The following is a 24998-nucleotide window of genomic DNA, read 5'->3' on the forward strand; positions in this document are numbered from 1 at the left end:
GTCTCTTATGACCGAAAAGATCTTCTAGACATCAAGACTAAAATTAGTCACCACGGACTAGCAGAGTCCGTTTTTTCCTTCCACAACTCTGATGAGCCCGACGCGAAGGATGTACTGCTTCCTCGGGAATCAGCCCCGATCCCTGTGATCTGCGTGAAGAGGAGTCGGAGAAAGAGGGGCTGAAGGGCGGGCTGCCTTCTGAGAATTTGTAGGCGATCGAATAAACCCCCACTTCCCTCCATTCTGCTAGCAAACGTGCAATCTTTGGAGAATAAAATCGCAGAGTTACGAGGAAGATTAAACTACCAACGGGGCATTAAAACTGTAACATATTTTGCTTCACGATGTCGTGGCTGAACAATGACAATATCAACATACAGCTGGCTGGTTATACACTGTACTGGCAGGATAGAACAGCAGCGACTGGTAAGACAAGGGGCGGTCTATGTATTTTTGTAAACAACAGCTGGTCTTCGAAATCTAAGGAAGTCTCAAACTATTGCTCACCTGAGGTAGTGTGGTCTACAGCTTATCATGAGTTTTCATCTATTTTTCGTAGCTGTTTACATATCACCACAGTCAGATTGGCACTAAGACAGCACTGAATGAGCTGTATTCCGCCATAATCAAACAGGGAAACTCTCACCCAGAGGCGACACTCCTAGTAGCCAGGGACTTTAATGCAGGGTAACTTAAATCCGTTTTACTAAATGAGACAGCCTATAGGGAGGAGATCAGAGACCTGGCCGTGTGGTGCCAGGACAACAACATCTCCCTCAACGTGATCAAGACAAAGGAGATGATTGTGGACTACAAGAAAAGGAGGACCGAGCACGCCCCCATTCTCATCGACGGGCCTGCAGTGGAGCAGGTTGAGAGCTTCAAGTTCCTTGGTGTCCACATCACAAACAAACTAACATGGTCCAAGCACACCAAGACAGTTGTGAAGAGGGCACGACAAAACCTATTCCCCCTCAGGAGACTGAAAAGTTTTGGCATGGGTCCACAGATCCTCAAAAAGTTTTACAGCTGCACCATTGAGAGCATCCTGACTGGTTGCATCACTGCCTGGTATGGCAACTGCTCGGCCTCTGACCGCAAGGCACTACAGAGGGTAGTGTGTACAGCCCAGTACATCACTGGGGCCAAGCTTCCTGCCATCCAGCACCTCTATACCAGGCGGTGTCAGAGGAAGGCCCTAAAAATTGTCAAAGACTCCAGCTACCCTAGTCATAGACTGTTCTCTCTGCTACCGCACGGCAAGCGGTACCGGAGCGCCAAGTCAAGGTCCAAGAGGCTTCTAAACCCCAAGCCATAAGACTCCTGAACATCTAGTCAAATGGCTACCCAGAATATTTGCATTGCCCCTCTTCCTCTCTTTCCACCACTGCTACTCTCTGTTTTCATCTATGCATAGTCACTTTAATAACTCTACCTATATGTACATACTACCTCAACTAACCGTTGCCCCTGTAACATTGACTCTGTATCAGTACACCCCTGTATATAGTCTCCCTATTGTTATTTTACTGCTGCTCTTTAATTACCTGTTACTTTTGTCTCTTATTCTTTCCGTATTTTTTTGAAACTGCATTGTTGGTTAGGGTCTCGTAAGTTTCACTGTTGTATTCGGCGCATGTGACTTATAAAATTTTATTTGATTTGAAATGACAGTCCATCATTCCTTTAAGACATGAAGGTCAGTCAATATGGAACATTTCAAAAACGTTACGTTTCAAGTGCAGTCGCAAAACCCATCAAGCGCTATGATGAAACTGGCTCTCATGAGGACCCCCACAGGAAAGGAAGACCCAGAGTTACCTCTGCTGCAGAGGACAAGTTCATTAGAGTTACCAGCCTCAGAAATTGCAGCCCAAATAAATGCTTCATACAGTTCAAGTAACAGACACATCTCAACATCAACTGTTCAGAGGAGACTGTGTGAATCTGCCCTTCACAGTCGAATTGCTGCAAAGAAACCACTACTAAAGGACATCAATAAGAAGAAGAGACTTGCTTGGGCCAAGAAACACGAGCAATGGACATTAGACCGGTGTCTTTTGATCTGGAGTCCAAATTGGAAATGTTTGGTTCAACCGCTGTCTTTGTGAGATGCAGTGTGGGTGAACGGATGATCTCTGCATGTGTTTTTCCCATCGTAAAGTATGGAGGACAAGGTGTTATGGTGTGGGGGTGCTTTGCTGGTGACACTGTCTGTGATTTATTTAGAATTCAAGGCATATAGATGGAAACATCAGACAGGGATAGGGATATAGATGGAAACATCAGACGGATATGGATCTAGATGGAAACATCAAACAGGGATAGTGATATGATGGAAACATCAAACAGGGATATGGATATAGATGGAAACATCAGATAGGGATATAGATGGAAACATCAGATAGGGATATAGATGGAAACATCAGACAGGGATATGGATATAGATGGAAACATCAAACAGGGATATGGATATAGATGGAAACATCAGATAGGGATATAGATGGAAACATCAAACAGGGATATGGATCTAGATGGAAACATCAGACAGGGATAGGGATATAGATGGAAACATCAGACAGGGATAGTGATATGATGGAAACATCAAACAGGGAGAGTGATATGATGGAAACATCAGACAGGGAGAGTGATATGATGGAAACATCAAACAGGGATAGGGATATGATGGAAACATCAGACAGGGAGAGTGATATGATGGAAACATCAGACAGGGAGAGTCTGGGAGAGTCATCGACTCTATCCTTATGTAATACATGTATCACTAGCCACTTTAAACTATGCCACTTTGTTTACATACTCATCTCATTTGTACATACTGTACTCGATACCATCTACTGTATCTTGCCTATGCTGCTCTGTACCATCACTCATTCATATATCCTTATGTACATATTCTTTATCCCCTTACACTGTGTACAAGACAGTAGTTTTGGAATTGTTAGTTAGATTACTTGTTATTACTGCATTGTCGGAACTAGAAGCACAAGCATTTTGCTACACTCGCATTAACATCTGCTAACCATGTGTATGTGACAAATAAAATTTGATTTGATATGATGGAAACATCAGACAGGGAGAGTGATATGATGGAAACATCAGACAGGGAGAGTGATATGATGGAAACATCAGACAGGGATAGTGATATGATGGAAACATCAGACAGGGATAGTGATATCATGGAAACATCAGACAGGGAGAGTGATATGATGTAAACATCAGACAGGGATAGTGATATGATGGAAACATCAGACAGGGATAGGGATATAGATGGAAACATCAAACAGGGATAGGGATATGATGGAAACATCAAACAGGGATAGGGATATGATGGAAACATCAGACAGGGATAGGGATATGATGGAAACATCAAACAGGGATAGGGATATGATGGAAACATCAGAGGGAATATGCTTCCACCAGTTGTTTTCCTTTTTCTTTCAGAACATTTGCCTAAACTGCAACCAAGACCGTACTCGGCGGCAAGGTAAGCTGGTCTCGTAGTTCCTACAGTGTTTCATAGTTTTCCTAATGTTTAACCCAGGCGCATACTTTGCTTCTTCATTTTGTGACCCAAATCAAACAAACCTAAAATGGGTGAATGCACATTGAATGTAGTCATGTGGATGTTGGTCTGTTGTGAAGGCCAACCGCTGTTCACAGTAGAGGTTCAGGTCAATAGCAGAATGTTTATCCTATGGCTGGGACGATGCCAGTATTGCAATATAAAAACACGAAGTCGACTCCTTGGTCCTTTACTAACCTGTAAAATAGGATGTGCTATAGTTTGGAAAATAAATAAATGTGACTCTGGATGACAACATAATTATGTTTTGTTTTCCAACATTAGGGCTGTTTTCCTAAAAGAAGTTACATCGGCTTTGTGTTTTGTTTCCTTTCCACGAGACTAACAAGTATTCAGACACACACACACACACACACACACACACACACACAACAAATGAGAGTGGGAAACCATTACATTATCACTTACATTACTGTCCATTAGTACAATTTTAAACATGTCAACACTGGTTTCCTATGCTCATTAGTTGTGTTTGTCTGAAGCTGTGTGTTTTTTTTTACGGTGTGTGCGTGCTTTGGTGGGAGGACTGTAGTCGATCAGATGCAGCTGGAGCATTAGGAGGCTGCATCGTTGATGCTGTGGTCAATAGAGGTCCCCAGAGACCTGCAGAATGATGGGAAGACTGAAAATCAGAGAGGGGGAAGAAAGATTGAGGGAGAGGGAGGAAGAGAAATCAAAATGTGAGAGGGAGAGAGCAATCCACTAGATGGAGAGGAATCAGCGAAAGAGGGAGAAAGAGGCGAATATTAAAGAAAGAGAGAGGGTACAGTTAGTGTTTGTGGATGAGAACCAAAGGCTTGTTTACTCTCTGCAATGTAGAGTATAGCATCCCCTATTTCATCTACCTATTGTAGCACATCTACAGTATCTACAGTCTAATGAGTGGTGCACCATCAGGACTCTTACTTCCTTGCTATGGTATACAGTCAGCCACAGCATCTGCTAAATTACTCAAATCCACTTATAGTTGCTGTGAAAAAGTATTTGTCCCCTTTCTAAATTTGCAAAAATAGAGTAAATCAGAAAGGGGGAAAATACTTTTTTACTTTATTGTTACAACAAGATTGTACACGAAAGTGAAAGACTCACCAAAAGGGGGCGGGCGGAGCCAGGCGGGTGGTAAGGACAGGCAGAGCAGTGACTGTATGCTAGCAGGATATTTCCAATCATCTTTGCTGCTAGCGATGTTTCTGTAAGTGGATGAATTGGTCTAATTTAGCATGAATGGTAAAGCCTCAACCCGTAGCTACATCTTCCCATTTAAATGAGCTTGGAAAAAAAGGAATAATGACATTTTTATAGTTTTGTTTGCCAGCGATAAAATGCAAAAAATAGAGACACGTTATAATTGAGCGAGGCGTCAAAGCGGACAACCCGCCCGGCTTCGGTTGGGTCATTTATAATTCAAAACAATGCATTCTAAAAAATAAATCACACTCGCCTTGCTATAACCCCATTCACTTTGCCTTCCGTTCTCTCCCCTTTCCCTCCCTCTCTCCTTCAGCTCCAGTTTCAGACATCCAGGTCAGCTGCACTTTGTGTTCAACGTCATAGAGTTCCCAGCATGCACTTGGAGACCTACGGGGAGGCAGGGCCTGTGTACTGGTTGGCTCTCTGACCTCGTCAACCCCATTCTGTTGAACCCTAGGAAGGCTCAGCCCTCCACCACCCCGACCCTCCCTAAGGTGAGTAGAGGAGTAACCTGTGTGTGTGTCTGTGTGTGCACGTGTGACACACCATAACACTTTTTTACGTTTGACCCCAGGTCTTTGTGAGTCTGCGTGAGAACTGCTCCTTCCGCCTGCCCTCTGACCTCTCAAAACCCCTCATCATGATTGGACCAGGCACCGGCGTCGCGCCCTTCATTGGTTTCCTACAACAAAGGTACTGCCCTCAAAGATGGAGGATTCATACTAACACTCCCAGGGTACTCTTCTGTTATAAGTGATGCTTGTTTGTCTGATTAGTGGAACTGGTGTGTTGTTTATGTTTTGATGACAAACTTCTTGTGAAGCTTACTCTCTGAGTGTGCACTGGTCAAGAACATAAATATGTTAATCACCAGGTTGCTATATCAACCATGACGCAATAGGAAGTGTTTCAGCTTTGACGAGTGTGTCATCAAATCAAGTGTTAACTGTGATGTCAAGAGGTAGTTAATCAAGTTTTTGCAATAATCTCCATAATAATTTACAATAGATCCCATCAAAGATTCACAACACTCTCTTTCCAATATGTCTTAGATGGTAGTTTAATGGTGGTAGTAATATTGCAGACATTGCTGTGATTAACACTTCTACTTCACTTAAACTACCTGTAGGAGGAAATTGCCTGGCCTCTAAATGCTGATCGAAGGTCAGCTTTGCATTCTAGGTTAAGGTCAGGATTTGGAGAAGGTAAGCTGATCCTAGATCTGTGCCTAAGGGCAACATTCCACTGAGGTAATAAGTCAAGCCATTCCAGAGCTGCAGTCTGTCTGTCTGGTGTTTATGACTCTAATGAACAGTTCTGGGTCAGTTATGGGTCAAACTGGCCGAAGGAGACGTATTGATTTGAATGTAAAGAGACCAGTAGACCGTTAGTGTGTCATTAATGTAAATCATAGCTGGTGATTACTGTGGAGGTGTAAAAGCAATATTGACCTGTGTGCGAGTGTGTGCGTGTGTGTGTGCGTGTGTGTGTGTGTGTACGTGTACGTGTACATGCGTGTGCCTTGTAAAAGACCAGCTGTTAACAATGATGGAATACATAAATAATGGCTTGTAAAAGGTGCTGCTTGGTGTAATTTGACAAGATTAACTTTGTGAGTCATTTGGGGTAGCTAAGCTTACTAACATCACCAAAAGCCTACTAACATCATGTTACACCCAGGGCTGTTGCCAGGGCTGTTGCCGTGACTGTATTACCGCCACACCTGCAGTAAAATTCCACATGATCGTTGAGTCACGGTAACCTCCTAGTATGCACTCTGGACATGTTGTTAGTACCCAACTCACTAATGACCAACAGGTCCTAATGGCATGGTACTCAGGGCTCTACTGTCCCTCCATCAGGTCCTAATGCCCTGGTACTCAGGGCACTACTGTCCCTCCATCAGGTCCTAATGCCCTGGTACTCAGGGCACTACTGTCCTTCCATCAGGTCCTAATGCCCTGGTACTCAGGGCACTACTGTCTTTCCATCAGGTCCTAATGCCCTGGTACTCAGGGCACTACTGTCCTTCCATCAGGTCCTAATGCCCTGGTACTTAGGGCTCTACTGTCCCTCCATCAGGTCCTAATGCCCTGGTACTCAGGGCTCTACTGTCCCTCCATCAGGTCCTAATGCCCTGGTACTCAGGGCTCTACTGTCCCTCCATCAGGTCCTAATGCCCTGGTACTCATGGCTCTACTGTCCCTCCATCAGGTCCTAATGCCCTGGTACTCATGGCTCTACTGTCCCTCCATCAGGTCCTAATGCCCTGGTACTCAGGGCTCTACTGTCCCTCCATCAGGTCCTAATGCCCTGGTACTCAGGGCTCTACTGTCCCTCCATCAGGTCCTAATGCCCTGGTACTCAGGGCTCTGTTGTCCATCTAACGCCTCTGACAACAATGCAAATGCAATGGAAAATCACATCAAACACTTATCATCAAAACAGTATCGTCCTTTTAAAACTCACCTCACTGTGATTGATCAAGTTGAAGAAAGAAGTTCAACAACAGGTTGAAACTGAGTGGAAAACATGGTCGTTGTGGATGTTGTTTCAAAGCCTAACAATGAAATGGGCAGGGCTTTCTACGGTGATGAGTCATTCAAAACACCCATATGCATATTAAAGTTTATGCGTATGCATAGGCCTATGCTGGTTCATTGATTGTGCGGGATGGCTAAGTCTACACTTAGTGTATTTGATTTTGAATAGCCTAGTAATAGGGGATTTAAAAAATAAATTTTCATAATTAAAAGGCTGACACATGACCTTTTAGCGACATAATATCTCACCACCATGCGTTTCCATCTCCTCTCCTTTATGCAGAAAGAGGGGCTGTCAACAGTTTAATGATAAAGGTTTAGTTGTGAATACATGTTACTATTGATGTTCCCAAACAGATTTCACTAGGTTTTCCAAATGAAGCACTGGCTAAATGCCGCCACAGGGCTGGAGAGCCCCTGGCATACAGAGTTTGGGGGCGAATATCACCTGTCGCCCAGCGAGAGGCTGCATGCTCCGTTAAGTGGTTGATGCATGGAGTGAAATAACCGGAATAGCCTGAAAAACGAACCAGCGGGTATGCGGTCTCCATTCAATATTCGAGTGCATATGGATGACGTGTCTTTTTCCCCCTGCCCCTGTTCTTGTTTGTATGATAATGGGCAATTCTAAATCGAAACTAATTTGTCATATTAGTAAAGACAAGTATAAATTGAGAATAGTGAAAATATGATACCCTTCCTTGAGGAGATAACAGCGTGTGGAACGCAATTTTTTGGGGCTATTTTATCAAATCATCAATAGCCTATAGACGCATCATGCAGCCCATATATGTTTAGATTTCTAAGACATTTTAAGGTTTATTTTATTCACAAATAACTCTAAATCTAGCGTAAATCTAGCGTAGACCCGTTTCAAATGGTCACTTTTACGCTCAACATAGCCACTTCATAGTTGCACTCGCTCCGGAATGAGAGAAATATCATTTATATTTTATTCAGTTAAGTTCAATTGTCGTCGTCTTACTATAAAACCATATAATGGCACGGGACTTATAAGCGTATCTTGTCTGCCTAAAAGAAATAGATTTATCGTGATGGTTTATATTAAATAGATTTATTCAACTTTGTGAAAAGTCGATGTTCCAAAGGCACACCTCTGCAGCTTGTATTTCTTTATGTCGATTACAATGAGACCGGCAGTGTTTTGCATGGCAGTAACCTTACTTACACCTTACTTACACCTTACTTACACCTTACTTACACCAACATCCTATCTTACACCATGTTATTATGACTGTCTAAATAAAGTGATTATTTTTATGTTAATTGGCGGTCGATTACAATGAGACCGGCAGTGTTTTGCATGACAGTAACCTTACTTACACCTTACTTACACCAACATCCTATCTTACACCATGTTATTATGACTGTCTAAATAAAGTGATTATTTTTATGTTAATTGGCGGTCGATTACAATGAGACCGGCAGTGTTTTGCATGACAGTAACCTTACTTACACCTTACTTACACCAACATCCTATCTTACACCATGTTATTATGACTGTCTAAATAAAGTGATTATTTTTATCCACCTAGAATACCCAGTATCACTTGTCATTGTGACAGTACGAATACAGTTGTTTCCATATTGAAACACTTTGCTGGCCTGAATGTTTCATCCAGACTGTTCTTTTATACCTCAATGATTCAGACAGTGACTTGACAGCTCCTGACAACTCAGCTGTTTACCAGTCAGCTCCAGTTGTCTTGTTTCTGTGATGTCTTCCGAGTGACACTGTTTGGTATTCACTGGCGTGTGTGCAAGTATTCTGAGGTGATGCTGTTTGGTGGTTAATCGTGTGTGTGGGTGTATTAAGGTGCTGGTGGTTAATGGCTGGTGTGTTTGTGTTGGGACTGCATTTTGATGAATGTTCTAGAAGGTGACTGATGTTTCTCAGTGGGGAGAGCTGTCTGTTGTCTGCACCTGCAGGACACCACCTCTACAGGACTGATGAATGTCTAACACCTACCATGACACGGTCACATGCCACCCGCCAACTACGCCAACGTGTGTGTGGTTGATGAATGACTTATGTTGCTAGTCCGACTACCCCAAATGTCAAGGTCGTGATAGGGAGTGTTCTCTCATACAACGTTCAGTGACATCACTTCCTGCTGTTCAGTGCATTAGTTCATGTTAAAGCTTTTCCATTTTCTTGTCACCAACTAAATAAATCAATGTTTCTTGGCACATCCCAGGCTTTAGCCTTGACCAAGAAGAAACTAGCCATGTCCCATCTGGAGAAAAGATGCTCTCCAGTGTGTGTTTCTCTATTTTTCTTAGTAGGCTTCTTTCGTGTAGTATGGGACTGCAAATTCAATGTTGGTTTTGTGTGGAATGTCATTGTTTATTTATTGAACCCTTATTGTACCAGGTAAGTTGAGTGAGAACACATCATTTACAGCAACGACCTGGTTAATAGTTACAGGGGAAAGGTGGGAGGAGGAATGAGCCAATTTGGAATGATTAGGTGGCTATGATGGTATGAGGAACAGATAGGGAATTTAGCCAGGACACCAGGGTTAACACCCCTACTCTTATGATAAGTGCCATGGGATCTTTAGTGACCACAAAGAGTCAGGACATCCATTTCCGTTTAACTTTACGTCTGAAAGACGGCACCCTACACAGGGCAATGTCCCCAATCACTGCCCTGGGGCATTGGGATCTTTTTTAGACCAGAGGAAAGAGTGCCTTCTACTGGCTCTCCAACACCATTTCCAGCAGCATTTTGTCTCTCATCCATGGACCGACCAGGACCAACCCTGCCTAGCTTCAGAGGCAAGCCATCAGTGGGATCTGCTCATATGCCCAAGGAATCTTACATTAAGCGTCCTTTTACATGTGAAAGGTTTTTCAGATTACATAGCTATCAAGTTACATGATGTACCTTCTTTCAAATCTGATTGATATAACTGGGATATTCCACTCTATAGCATTCTGAAAATGTTTAATGTCTACAATAACACCAATCAGTAACATACATGGTAGTGATGTTACATAGCAACTTTCAGTAAGCCCTGATGATTTGCTGTAGAAGGGCGGCTTCTCGCCTCTTAAGTGCAGTCTGACAGTGCTTTTCTCTCCTTTGTGCTCCTCCATAGACGGTCCTTTTCTCTATATAAAGCTTTTCACTGCTGGAAGGCGAGGAAGACGCTGGGGCAAACCGATCTTTCAGTGTACCTGTCTCTCTTCTCTCATATTTTCTCTCCCTCGTCTCTTCATGCCCCCCACCCCTCTCTGCCTGTCTTGCTCTCTTTCTCTAGTAGTCTGCTTGTCTTTCTCCGCTCTCTCTCCTTCACTCTTTCTCCTCCTTCACCTCTATGTCCCCTGCCATGGTTCTGGCAGATTGTAAAACCTGTCACGAGGAAAGCTTTGTACAGTACCCAAATTAAAATTCCAAACAAGGCGTTTACCCCAGATGCTGTGCTTTGATAAGAGATAACAACGTTCATTTTGACAGCAGGATGTTTTATCACCAACAAAACCTGAAGGTGCCTCCTTTAAGCAACAAAAACAGCATGGGGACACTTCAATTCTTCCTCTTTTCTCTGTCGCTCCCTCTCCCCTCCCCCTTCCCTCATTCGGTCTGCCTCTGTCAATCAATGGATGTTTTGAAAAGTACTTTGTGCCACTTTGTAACCACGGAAGCAAAAGAGAGAGGGAGCGGTTGAAGGGTCATAACTGTCTCAGTGGGATCTGGAGACCTCCGGCTGTCTGATATTGATTAGCCATGTCTGAGCTTAAGGATGAGTAATGGAGCAGGATGACCTTACCTGAGGATCAGGCTGGGTTGTTACAAATCTTAAACAGTCATGGTAGCATGCTGTTTTCATTCATCAGTGCAACAAGTGGTATGATTGACATTATTAATTGAAGTTGTTCATCAGATGACAGGTAGAGTTTTTGTTATTGTAAACTGCTCTCCATAGGTTTGCCATATTCAGCTGAATGCATTCAAAATAGGGCATGTTAAACATCAGTAATCATAGCTTAGTGGCACTTCCTGGAATCATCGCGTACAGGTACATTTTATCACAATCTCTCAACACCGTCTTACGCAGAGCATCAAACCCCATTGAACATGAAAAAGGGCAGAGGAGACCTTGCTCCTGCTGAATCACAGTTTCCCCTGCTTCCTGTTCATCTGAGAGGCAACTGCCTTATTTGGACCCAAAATGGAGTATCTGGCTGTAATATTGTGATGCTGCTTCCCTCGGGGCCTGTGTTCTGGGCAGAGATGTGATAGAATTGGAAGCCATGTTTTTCCTATTGATTTTGCTCCTTGTGTGGAGAGGTGAGCGAGGCGAGGCCTAGAGGGAAGAGAAGACAAGCCCAGTTAAATTAGTTTACTGAATTTTACTCAGGAATTGCAGATTGACAATAGTGGATGATGTCACTTGTTTGGTCTGCTTACCCAAGGGAGGCTTCATGAGACTCAGAATCGGAGCATTCAGAAACCTTGTCCAGTCAAGGTTCTCCACATCTCCAAATCAAATTTTATTGGTTACATACACATGGTTAGCAGATGTTAATGCGAGTGTAGCGAAATGCTTGTGCTTCTAGTTCTGACCGTGCTGTAATATCTAACAAGTAATCTAACAATCACAACAACTACCTTATACACACAAGTGTAAAGGAATGAATAAGATTATCTATATATATGGATGAGTGATGGCCATGCAGCATAGGCAAGATGCAGTAGATAGTATAGAGTACAGTATATACTAATGAGATTATATAATGTTTACATACCCTACATTATTCAAGTGGCATTGTTTAAAGTGACATCCAATTTTTAATTATTAAAGTGGCTTGAGATTTGAGTCAGTATGTTGGCAGCAGCCACTCAATGTTATTGATGGCTGTTTAAAAGTCTGATGGCCTTGAGAAGCTGTTTTTCAGTCTCGGTCCCAGCTTTGATGCACCTGTACTGACCTCGCCTTCTGGATGATAGCGGGGTGAACAGGCAGTGGCTCGGGTGGTTGTTGTTGTGCCTTGATTATCTTTTTGTTCTTCCTGTGTCCTGGAGGGCAGGTAGTTTGCCCCCGGTTGTGTTGTGCAGACCTCACTACCCTCTGGAAAGACTTACAGTTGTGTGCGGAGCAGTTGCTGTACCAGGTGGTGATACAGCCCGACAGGATGCTCTCGATTGTGCATCTGTAAAAGTTTGAGTGTTTTTGGTGACAAGCCACATTTCTTCAACCTCCTAAGGTGCTGTCTGTGTGGGTGGACCATTTCAGTTTGTCCGTGATGTGTACGCCGAGGAACCTAACTTTCCACCTTCTCCACTACTGTCCCGTCGATGTGGATAGGTGGGTGCTCCCTCTGCTGTTTCCTGAATCCACGATCATCTCCTTTGTTTTGTTGACATTGAGTGTGAGGTTATTTTTCTGACACCACACACACACCACACATTTTCCTGACACCGCCCTCACCTCCCCCTGTAGGCCGTCTTGTCATTGTTGGTAATCAAGCCTACCACTGTAGAGTCGTCTGCAAACTTGATGATTGAGTTGGAGGCGTGCATGGCCACGCAGTCGTGGGTGAACAGGGAGTACAGGAGAGGGCTGAGAACGCACTCTTGTGGGACCGCAGTGTTGAGGATCAGCGGGGTGATGTTGTTGTTTCCTACCCTCACTACCTGGGGGCGGCCCGTCAGAAAGTCCAGGACCCAGTTGCACAAGGCGGGGTCGTGACCCAGGGTCTCGAGCTTAATGACGAGTTTGAAAGGTACTATGGTGTTAAATGCTGAGCTGTAGTCAATGAACAGCATTTTTACATAGGTATTCCTCTTGTCCAGATGGGTTAGGGCAGTGTGATTGCGATTGCGTTGTCTGTGGACCTATTGAAACAGACTCAGGAGTCCGAATGCTAGGACAGAGAAAAGGCCTATGTCATATCAGGGGTCTTCTGAAAAGCTATCGACTGTACTTTGCTGGTGAATTACCAGTCCTTTTCCTACAAAACATTGTCATTGTCATCCAGAGCGAGTTTCAATTCACACCGCTTTAGGAAATGAGAAATGTGACGTCAGTCAGTCCCCTCACAATGACTCATTCTGTGGATGTGAATGGGTTAGGTATTAAACCCAGGAAGTAACATCTTATCCCTAAGGGCCTCTGACTACTGCAGCTCTCCACAAAGAGATGAGAACTCCATCCATCCTTCTTCCAGCTTTTCTTCTCTAGTTCTTTCTGAATAGTTGTTCTCTTGTCACCTCTCTCTCTGCCCAGATGGGGCATGGTGATGGCGCTTGACCTTTTTAGATGGCCAGATGACTGATGCGTTAGTAAAGGTTTGTGTGTGTGTGTGTGTGCCCAGCAGGTGTGCAGTGTAGATAGCATCACACCGCCTCAGTGTTTTGTGTCTTTGTGCCAACTCTGTGCAAAGGATTCTGGAAGCCCTGCCAGATTCGTTGGCCACAGGAGTAATCACTTTTATAGAAGCGGGGCTTACGTTCAGTGGAGAGATTTAGACACACACACACACACACATACATCAGTTTTTTCCATTCGCGCCAGCCGTCAGCTAATCAGACGGTTACAATCATTTTCAGACGGTTACTTTTTCCACCTCGTATTAACTAGGTTTCCTTTCATTTAAAAGGTTCAATTCGCTAGTCCATAGTGCCCTCTCCCACTAGAATGAACGATATGCATCTTTTAGCGATCTATTGATAGGATAGGGCTGCCTGTCAGTCACAAAGCGAGCGGTGATAGGATAGGCTGCCTGTCAGTCCAAAAAATGTCCACGGAAGCGGGAGAAAGCATGATGCTCGTAAATGTCCCATGTAATGTAAGTGGTAACGATGAGTCGTGCTTAGCCTAATTATTGTTGTCTGGCACATTTAATTTATTTTCTTTCGCGTGTTTGACGTAGCCAGCCACATGAAGTCATGGGGCATAGTAGGCTATTTTACTGTGCTTTGACACCTAAACAGTAAGTTGACTAGTTTATAAAAGGGTGTCGAACTGACTACACAAAGTCTATCTCCTATATCCCTTCCACGGTCGGACTACTGCATTTACGTCCCTGAGACACTAACTTCCAGGGGGCCCACAACTCAAAAAATAAAAAACAATTGGTTAGGGGCCCCCTGGAGATCAAGAGCCCCGGGGTACGAGCCCTGTCTGCCCATTCGGTAATCCGGCCCTGATCGCTTTGCCATTCATAAATCATGCAACTTGCTTATATGTCCCGATAAGATATAATAGACAAGTAAACCAAAGGATTTCCTCTTAAAAGAATAATGTGCAAATATTGTACAATCCTCTTAAGAGACTTAGTCAGAACAACTCACAGCTGAAATCACTGCCAAAGGTCATTTTAACATGTAATGACTTGGGTGAGAATACTTACGTAAATGAGTGTCTGTATTTCATTTTCAGTACATTTGCTAACATTTCTAAAAACATGTTTCCACTTTGTCATTATGGGGTACTGTGTGTAGATGGGTGAGAAAAATATCTCCGTACTCCATTTTGAATTCCGGTTGTAACAACGGTGTGGAATAAGTCCAGGGTTATGAAGACCTTCTGAAGGCACCGTATAATCAAGCTGTTTATCAGTCCCTCTGTGACCGCCGATAACTTGGGAACGAAGTTCACTACAAATACACAGTTACCAATGTCTTTGCATTTGAAGCGAAGGATCAAAAAAGTAAATAACCGAGATGACGGCATAAAAATATGAATACGGTACGCCTATAGGCTACATAGGCCGATATATTTCAAATATATTGTAATTACATGTAATGTTCTATTTGTAGGCTACATTTTTGCCTCAGTATATTTCATGATGTGTAACAACGTGCGTGGTCATGTGCCAAATAAATAATTATAATGTTAAGGTACGATTTGAATGGAGAAATTTGGTCGGAGAGCAGCGCTGTATCCATATCCGACACATGCTTTCTGCGTGGTGTTTAGAGAAACGCATGTTACATCTTCTACCGTTGTAGGAAATCACTCACGTTAACCTTTCATCGCTATCAGGAAACCAGGCCCTGAGCATATAGGCCTTGACCTAGACGATATCCAAAACATCTAACAATAAACTGAATTCATACATTTTTAGTAATCTAAATTGTAAAGTCATGTCTTCCTACACAATACTGCCACACATTGTTCCAATTTGTGAGGTAAACTCAATAAAGGATTCAATAATTTCACTGTGTTTTGGATGGAATCAACCCGTTAAATGTACCAGGTGACACCAAAATGTAGTCACCTGGCTGGCTATTTTTTAGTATTTGGCTGGATACTCTATTTACTTGTGGAAAACACTGACACATACGGGTGCCGGCCTACTCAAGTTCTTGTTTTCATTTTCATGCATTGTGGAGTGTGATCCATCTTTTTTTAGCGTGTACTTTTCGTGTCCCCTCTGTACTGTGTCATTCCCATCCATGCATTAGGTAATTGTGGCACTCTACTCTATTGGTGTTGTAGAGAGATAGATACAGCAGTGTCACTGCTCCATTTAACCTCTGTTGTGTGCAAGGACTGTCCCGTCTTCTCTCTCTGTGTTTTTATTGATTGGGCTTTGAGCTCTCTTGTGTATTTATTTATTTATTTTCTCCTTTTTTGTCTTTCAGGGAGAAGGAGAGGGAGGAAAACCCGGAGGCAGAGTTTGGTGAGACCTGGCTGTTCTTCGGTTGTCGCCATAGAGATCAAGACTTCCTGTTTAGGTGAGGGTCATTCTGACAAACATTTGTCATTCTGACAAACACCCTATTCCTTATGGGCCCTGGTCAAAAGTAGTGCACTATATAAGGAGTGTGATCCCATTTCGGACGCACCCATGCATCCCCAATATCTAGCACCCACCTTGGTGACCTTGGACTTTTCATACAATCAGAGTGCAGATCATCATGTAAACAAACTGTCTGAGTGAGGCTGTACTGTGACAGCGTGGTTCCCTGGAACGCGTCACTTCCTCTGTGTCCTTGATGGCGGTGGCGTGATTGAGAAGACGATAAGATTGGACCTTGAAGGACAAGACTTTAAACTTCATATGACAGGATTGTGGTCTGGCTGCCACATAGGACCACAGAGATACAGTATGTCTCACTAGAACTACACTGTATGGCAGGGATAGGCAACTAGATTCACCCTTGGAACGATTTTTGTCGGAGAGGATGGCCGGGGGGCCCGGACATAATTAGAATAATTTGTACATTGCGAATTAAACAACTAAGCCCAATAAGAGATTGTATTTGAAAATACAATCATTTCATCATACCTTGATTACATTGAGACACGATCGCTTATGTTATGTTGGTGGGCCAGAATATATCACTCACGGGCCAGTTTTGCACCACGGGCCGCCAGTTGCAGACCCCTACTGTATGGGCTACTGAGCAACACTGGTACGTACACAGGGACATGGAGCTTTTAGCTGGGATGGGGCATATCGTTGGATGGAGGGTATATTTTACACTGTAGTGTTTCAAAGCTCACAAACCCATAGAGAGATATACAGTAGATATGACACTAGATCAAATAAAATTGTATTGGTCATATACAGTTGAAGTCGGAAGTGTACATACACCTTAGTCAAATACATTTAAACTCAGTTTTTCACAATTCCTGACATTCACCACCTAGGGGCGGCCCATTAGGAAGTCCAGGACCTAGTTGCACAGTGCAAGGTTCAGATCCTGGGCCCCGAGCTTGGAGGGTACAATGGTGTTGAATGCTGAGCTATAGTCAGTGAGGTATTCCTCTTGTCCAGATGGGATAGGGCAGTGCGATGGCGATTGCATCGTCTGTGGATCTATGAGGGTGGTAAGCAAATTGAAGAGGGTCTAGGGTGTCAGGTATGGTAGAGGTGATATGCTCCTTGACTAGTCTCTCAAAGCACTTCATGATGACAGAAGTGAGTGCTATGGGGCAATAGTCCATTTAGTTCAGTTACCTTTGCTTTCTTGGGTACAGGAACAATGGTGGACATCTTGAAGCAAGTGGGGACCGCAGCGCAGACTGGGATAGGGAAATAATGAATATGTCCGTAAACATTCTAGCCAGCTGGTTTGCGCGTGCTCTGAGGATCCGGCTAGCGATGCCGCCTGGGCCGGCAACCTTGTGAGGGTTAACACGTTTTAAATGTCTTACTCACGGCCACGGAGGAGGAGAGCCCACAGTCTTTGGTAGCGGGCCGCGTCGGTGGCACTGTCTTATCCTCAAAGCGGGCAAAGAAGTTGTTTAGCTTGTCTGGAAGCAAGACGTCCGTGTCCGGGACGTGGCAGGTTTTCCCTTTTTAGTCCGTGATTGTCTGTTAATACAATCACACCATGAGTATTTAATCATGAAACATACACTACCGCCTTTCTTCTTCCCGGAGAGTTCTTTATTCTTGTCTGCGAGATGTACTGAGAACCCAGATGGCTGTATAGATTGGGACATTATATGAGTATGTTACAAACCCTGAAGGAGATCCTCGTCCTGAGCTCGTCTACTTTATTATCCAGAGACTGAACGTTAGCGAGTAATATACTCTGGGGCAGTGCATGGTGTGCACGCCTCCTGAGTCGGACTAGAAGTCCACTCAGAATACCTCTTCTCCGCCGGTGGTGTTTTGGAGCGGCCTCTGGAATAAGTTAAATTGCCCTGGGTAAGGATCCAATTCGGGAAAGTTGTATTCCTGGTCGTAATGCTGGTGAGTCACCGCTGCTCTGATATCCCAAAGTTCTTTCCGGCTGTATGTAATAACACAAAACAAATTCTGGGCTAATAATGTGAGAAATAACACACACAAAAAACTAAATATTACAAATTTGCTTAGGAGCTAGAAACAGACCTTCCGTATCTGTCAGCGCCATCTTACTTTCAATCGATTCAGTTGCAGTTCCAGTTCAGAAGACTTGAAACCATTTTTGTTTCAAACCAAACTTACTTAACAGAGAATGCAAATCTACCAAGCTTTCCTCAAATGACTCATAACACTACCAACACAAGTCCATGTGAAGGTCAGTGCACCAATCAAAGCTGTCTTCTGACTAGATCACAAAACGGTGCATTGGTCGCAGAAATCATGAAAGAACAGATCAAAGAAAAATCTGCCTGTATTCGTATATTGCCCTCTATCTCTTTTTGTTAAATACGTCCTCACAGCCAGGTATCCTGGGCTGGTGGGTGTTTGTTCACAATGTGGGTCTCTCTATCTGGTCTCTCTATCTGGGGGAATTCAAAATGGAGCCTCCCCCGTGACTGAATCGATTTAACATGTGCTAATGAGCATGAAAACAGCTGTATCAATCAAAACCAAATGCTGCATTTTCGGGAAGACAAGATTTTTCTTGCGCTGTAGGAAGGTACATTTGGATTCATGTTATGTATGAAACTGTATGTTTACTGTGTGAATGACCCATGTCAGCATTCAAACATGTTCTCTTGCAGCATGATACAATCATTATATTAATCTTTACTCCAGAAAAAAAACAGCCTACAATGTTTCACATGTTCTTTATTATTATTATTGACCTAACCCGACTAGCCATCAGTGGGGGTCTGAAATGTGAACTGCTAGAAAAAAATGAAGTGTTCCCTTTGATGCTAAATATATCCTGTGGTCCTAGGCTAAACCCTGACATCTTCGATGTGACATTATAGAGTAAAGTTCATTCCAGAATGTTCTTTTTAAAAGCAAACAGGCTATGGGATCAGCCTAATCAACCCCAACATTTAACATCTGTGTTAGAGGTTGACACCAATCTGACCTCCAGTCTGTTACGAGCAACCAGACACTCGGACCCCCTGCAGTTTGCACTCATTTTCTTCCTTCCTCGCTCGTTCCCTCCTCGTACCCTCCCTCCCTCTTCATGGATTGTGATTTCACTGCTGAGGGAAATGGGGTTACTGGGCTCTTGTTCAGGGCCATTAAGGGCCAGAGTCCCACAACCGGACCAGGGTTGGTTTCTCTGTCAACACACACCAGGGTTTGACTGAGGCCAAAGAGAAGAGCATGGCACAGTGGGGTGTGGGTGGGACCCCTGGTACCAGGATATTAACCTTTCAAACAGAAATTAAAGTTGCATGATATTGCCTGACATTCAACAGAAGAGGGGTAAGGAGAGAGGGAGGAAATGGCAATGCTGTATGTCTCTCATGACAGTCTTATACAGTCAGGTCCAAGAACTGTTGGCACGATTGATAAAGATGAGCAAAAAAAGACCTATAATATAAATACAAATACTGAGCTATATTGTATGCTAAAAAAAGGAGGAAATTAGATTTTATACTAATACCATTGCTCAGAGAAAGAGATTTTGTGTAACAAGTACTTTTTTTTCCTCAAAAAGATAGTTGTCAAAATGATTGGCACCCCTAAAGATTCTTATAAATATAAACAAACAATTAAATCTCCATTAACATTCTACTTTTTTAAGTTGACCTCAGTATAATAAACTGTATTGTGACCTTCCATGGCTTCCTGTTTCACTGGGGTATAAAAATGAGGTAATCCGCATGTAAAATCTTTGTCATCAAAGATGGAACAGTGGTAAACTTTCCTGGTATTGGACCCATGTGGATCTTGTCCCCACGCACAATGAGGAAGATATTTTGTGAGGCAAAGTCAATTAGAATGGACAAAGTTGGAGAATTGCAGAACTTGGTCGTATCTTCAGATCTACAATTAGACGCCACCTCCATGCTAATAGGGTTGCCAGAAAGAAACCTATGTTGAGAGCAACAAACAAATGTAAACACCTGGAGTTTGCTAAATCTGATTGGAAACGGTGGTATGTTCAGATGACATGAAAATTGAACTCTTTGGCCACGCACACCAGTAGTGGGTTTAGCATTGAAAGAAGGATGCATATGCAGAAAATAACCTCATACCTACTGTAAAATGAACTTTACCAAGTACCAGGACCTTTTTAGCCAAAAACCTGGTTTCCTCTGCCAGGAGGCTAAATCTTTGCAGCAAGTGGATCTTCCAGCAAGACAATGACCCCAGGCACACATCAACATCCACAAAGAAATTGTTAATTGATCACTAAGTCCACATTTTGCGATGTCCATCTCAGTCTCCGGACATGAAACCCGTTGAAAACCTGTGATTTGAATTGAGGAGGGCAGTCCATAAGCGCAGAATGAAATATATCAAGGATCTGGGAAGATTCTGTATGGAGGAATGGTCAAAGATCCCTTCCAATGTGTTCTCTAATCTCGTATAACATTTTAGAAATAGACCCATTTATCCTCGTAAGGGTAGGGTATTGAAAACTGGTGTATTGAAAACCGGTGGCAACAATTTTTTACACCCATCTTTCTTGTAGGTTTTTTATTGTTAAACAAAATCTTTCTCTGAGAAATTGTATTTGTATAAAATAATATAAATTCCCAATTTTGGGGGGCATACAATATAGCTCAGTATTGTATTTTATACAGTATTTTTTTGCTCATCTTTATCAAGGGTGCCAATCATTTTGGACCTGACTGTATATCTGCAGAGAATATGTTGTTATGCTTTCCCCCCTAGACTTTTCTGTTAGTCAATGCCTCACGTTAAAGGGTCAGTGTTCTTTTGTTTTTATTTGAAAACCAGGAAGTGAACCCTCATCACTGCTCAGTTGATACCATAGGTGACACACCGGCCCTGTTTTTTTCTCTTGTTATTTTAGGGCAGGGATCATCAACTAGATTCAGCCTTGGGACGATTTTTTTCTTGAGCGGATGGTCGAGGGGCCGGTACATAATTACAAATAATTTGTAGGCTGCAAATTGACACCAAGAAGCCCAAACAGATATAATATTTGACTAAAACTTTATCATTTCAAACCTTGCTTACATTTGGATATGATCACGTCTCTCTATTATGCGTGGGAAGTACTTGAGAACAAATTTCCAAAATTAAAATCACTTGGAGCTGATTTCCTGGTGTTTTTACTTTTTTTTTTATGTCCAACAATGAAAATCCCCCCCGAAATCTCTCTAAAAATGTTTTTTCTTGAGGCGCCAAATAAAACCATCGCGGGCCAAATTCAGCTAGCAGGCTTGCCAGATAAAGAACCCTGTTCTAGCGTTTAACATACTTGGTAATCTAGGGATTTAGTTGCAGGGCTGTCAGAGGTAAAAAATAATAATATATAAATAAATAAAAATACTAATTGTTTGTAATGAGTTATCCAGATTAACATGGTAATGGTGTTGTTGCAGCAACAATACATAACATTTAACCCAGTGAAGGTGAGCAGAATGGGAAATAATAACCATACATCTCCTTTACTCTCCTCTCCTGCAGTATTTACTGCATTTTTACTTATCCTAGTCATGGTCTCCTTATTTTATTAAAACTAGCTTTTAAAAGTCTCCCGGCTACTGCAAAACGATCTTCACCAGAGTTCCTTTAACCAGACCACATATGTCTGTCTCTGCATCTTCTCGTCTGTCTGTCTCTGCATCTTCTCGTCTGTCTGTCTCTGCATCTTCCCGTCTGTCTGTCTCTGCATCTTCTCGTCTGTCTGTCCGTCTGTCTGTCTCTGCATCTTCTCGTCTGTCTGTCTGTCTGTCTGTCTCTGCATCTTCTCGTCTGTCTGTCTGTCTCTGCATCTTCTCGTCTGTCTGTCTGTCTCTGCATCTTCTCGTCTGTCTGTCTGTCTCTGCATCTTCTCGTCTGTCTGTCTGTCTCTGCATCTTCTCGTCTGTCTGTCCGTCTGTCTGTCTCTGCATCTTCTCGTCTGTCTGTCCGTCTGTCTGTCTCTGCATCTTCTCGTCTGTCTGTCTGTCTCTGCATCTTCTCGTCTGTCTGTCTCTGCATCTTCTCGTCTGTCTGTCTGTCTCTGCATCTTCTCGTCTGTCTGTCTGTCTCTGCATCTTCTCGTCTGTCTGTCTGTCTCTGCATCTTCTCGTCTGTCTGTCTGTCTCTGCATCTTCTCATCTGTCTGTGTCTGTCTGTCTCTGCATCTTCTCATCTGGCTGTGTCTCTGCATCTTCTCGTCTGCCTGTCTGTCTCTGCATCTTCTCGTCTGTCTGTCTGTCTGTCTGTCTGTCTGTCTCTGCATCTTCTTGTCTGTCTCTGCATCTTCTCGTCTGTCTCTGCATCTTCTCGTCTGTCTGTGTCTCTGCATCTTCTCGTCTGTCTGTTTGTCTGTCAGTCTGTCTGTCTCTGCATCTTCTCGTCTGTCTCTGCATCTTCTCGTCTGTTTGTCTGTCAGTCTGTGTCTCTGCATCTTCTCGTCTGTCTGTCTCTGCATCTTCTCGTCTGTCTCTGCATCTTCTCGTCTGTTTGTCTGTCAGTCTGTGTCTCTGCATCTTCTCGTCTGTCTGTCTCTGCATCTTCTCGTCTGTCTGTCTGTCTCTGCATCTTCTCGTCTGTCTGTTTGTCTGTCTGTCAGTCTGTCTGTCTCTGCATCTTCTCGTCTGTCTCTGCATCTTCTCGTCTGTTTGTCTGTCAGTCTGTGTCTCTGCATCTTCTCGTCTGTTTGTCTGTCAGTCTGTGTCTCTGCATCTTCTCGTCTGTCTGTCTGTCTCTGCATTTTCTCGTCTGTCTGTCTCTCTGCATCTTCTCGTCTGTCTGTTTGTCTGTCTGTCAGTCTGTCTGTCTCTGCATCTTCTCTTCCTTCCTTCCTTCCTTCCTTCCTTCCTTCCTTCCTTCCTTCCTTCCTTCCTTCCTTCCTTCCAACCTTGGGTAAGGTTCTTCACCGGCTCAGAAAACTCAGTAGACCTTACTGTTGCTACCTACCCAAGGCCCTATTAAAAAACATATTGAGATGGAACACACACAGTGTTGTGGCAAGGATAGGTGGATTGATTGTAAAAAATATGCTTATAAGAGGGCCTCGACCTTGCTTATGAAGTCCATATTTGACCATTTATCTTCCATTAAATAAGACGTATCGGTGGCCTGTGTTTTTATAGGTAGGCTTGTACACACGGCTGGGATGGAACTTTATTGAGCTTGACTGTTTTTGTCTATTTTGGAAATGAAAACTGTTTTCATGCCCTGAACTAACTCTCTCTTTCTTCTCCTCTCGCGCTTCTCTTATTCTTTGTTCCCTTGCTTAGTCCTCTCTCTCTTGTCTCCTCTTTCTTTTCTTCTTGCTCACACTTTTCTTCTTCTTTTTCTCCAGAGAGGAGCTGCAGGGGTTTGTGGGTAAAGGAATCCTGAACCATCTGAAAGTGTGTTTCTCGCGAGACACTCAGATGGGGACAGGTCCTAGATACGTCCAACATAACCTGCTCCTCCATGCCAAAGATCTCACCAACCTCCTCCTTAAGGAGAATGGATACCTCTACGTCTGCGGGTGAGCTTAGGTTTGATGGTGATGATGATGTCAATAGGAAAACCATGGAATAGTCTGGTTTATTATTTTAGTGGCTGTGGATCTGGATTTACTGACTTAATTACTTTGCTCCCACAGTGATGCTAAGAACATGGCTAAAGACGTGAATGAAACCCTGATAGAGATGGTATCAGCAGAGCTTCAGCTGGATAAACTAGATGCCATGAAGAGATTGGCTGGACTCAGGGAGGAGAAACACTATTTACAGGACATATGGTGCTGAGTGGATGAATCTTCAACATATCTTATGTCACAGACCGAAAAGATCCATATATAATTTTTGTGGGCCATTCATTTCCTTTAAGCAACACAAGCTGACCATATGGATTGGGTTACATGTTGTTCCTCTTGCCTCATAACACCTGACCATAAACTTCATAAACTGACCATAGAAGATTGAGTTTCAAGTACTGTAGTTGTTTTATAGTGGAATTATGCAAGACTAACACACTGCCTGTTTAGCTTACTCCTCATCCTACTTCACATTCTTGTCTTCCAATACTTTTTTTGCTGTGTGCAAAAATGTGTCCAAAATACAAAAGGTGTGTTTGCTTGAAAAGGTTTTAAAGGTCTCTGATGTATTTCTTATGCTCACTGTATGATGATAATGAGTGATACCTATCTTGGCACGCGTACAAGACGAGATGAAACCCATTCAGAGATAACGATCAAAGGCAATGCATTTTGATTGATATGGCATGATTGTGTTTTTAATTTGAGAATAATTCAATTGTTCAAGGTGACTTTCCTCACTAGATGAAGCTGTAGTCGGCGGTTAGTTAATTGAAGGATTTTCGCTATGGGCCTTCCACCGTACCCTAGAGACTTCTCAGAATGAAATCTTCAGACACTGCTAGTCTTTTTATATCAGCAGGCCTCTCGTCAGGATGGGAGAGGGAAAAGATGTTGACAGTCCCCACAGCTGGGCTAGACTGGGCTGGGGCTCTGTATGAGAATGGATGACAACATCACACTCAATAAAGCTTTGCCAAGTAAACAAATCAACTTCTTCTTGTCTGTCAGAGTAAAGTATAGGCCTGTCCATGAGGTCGGACCGGGGTGGAGAATTGTGTTACGGACTGGACAAATTGGAGGAATTTCAAACACAGTTCAATGAATACCAGAGCGGTTTGGACATTATCAATAAGTCTCGGCCACTTTCTCCTGCTGCTCCACTTTGTCAGAGGATCATCATATCAGTCAGTAGTGGTGGTTTGAAACCTTTGTCCCTTCAGCCTGGATGCCTGTCTCACTGTCTGCTTTAGCCAACTTCTTTTGTTGCCATGACAACATGAGACCCGAGGGTCATATGGAATGATACAGGTTATGAGTCACCGAGGTCATCGTA

At 43.2% G+C, this 24998-nt stretch overlaps 1 protein-coding gene across 2 annotated transcripts in view; it reads left to right on the forward strand.

Moving 5' to 3' along the window:
• Nucleotides 1-24651, forward strand: part of LOC139420339 (5-methyltetrahydrofolate-homocysteine methyltransferase reductase) — a 38206-nt gene extending 13555 nt beyond the window's left edge. For both annotated transcript variants that reach the window (XM_071170333.1, XM_071170332.1), the window contains exons 10-15: nt 3463-3505; nt 5109-5289; nt 5370-5488; nt 15959-16051; nt 23438-23611; nt 23729-24651. In XM_071170333.1, the coding sequence (XP_071026434.1) occupies nt 3463-3505; nt 5109-5289; nt 5370-5488; nt 15959-16051; nt 23438-23611; nt 23729-23873 (755 nt within the window). In that variant the 3' untranslated portion in view covers nt 23874-24651. The remainder of the gene's footprint in view (nt 1-3462; nt 3506-5108; nt 5290-5369; nt 5489-15958; nt 16052-23437; nt 23612-23728) is intronic.
• The last annotated feature ends 347 nt before the right edge of the window (nt 24652-24998 follow it).

This window comes from Oncorhynchus clarkii, chromosome 11, assembly GCF_045791955.1.
Source record: "Oncorhynchus clarkii lewisi isolate Uvic-CL-2024 chromosome 11, UVic_Ocla_1.0, whole genome shotgun sequence".
Taxonomy (NCBI): Eukaryota; Metazoa; Chordata; class Actinopteri; order Salmoniformes; family Salmonidae; genus Oncorhynchus; species Oncorhynchus clarkii.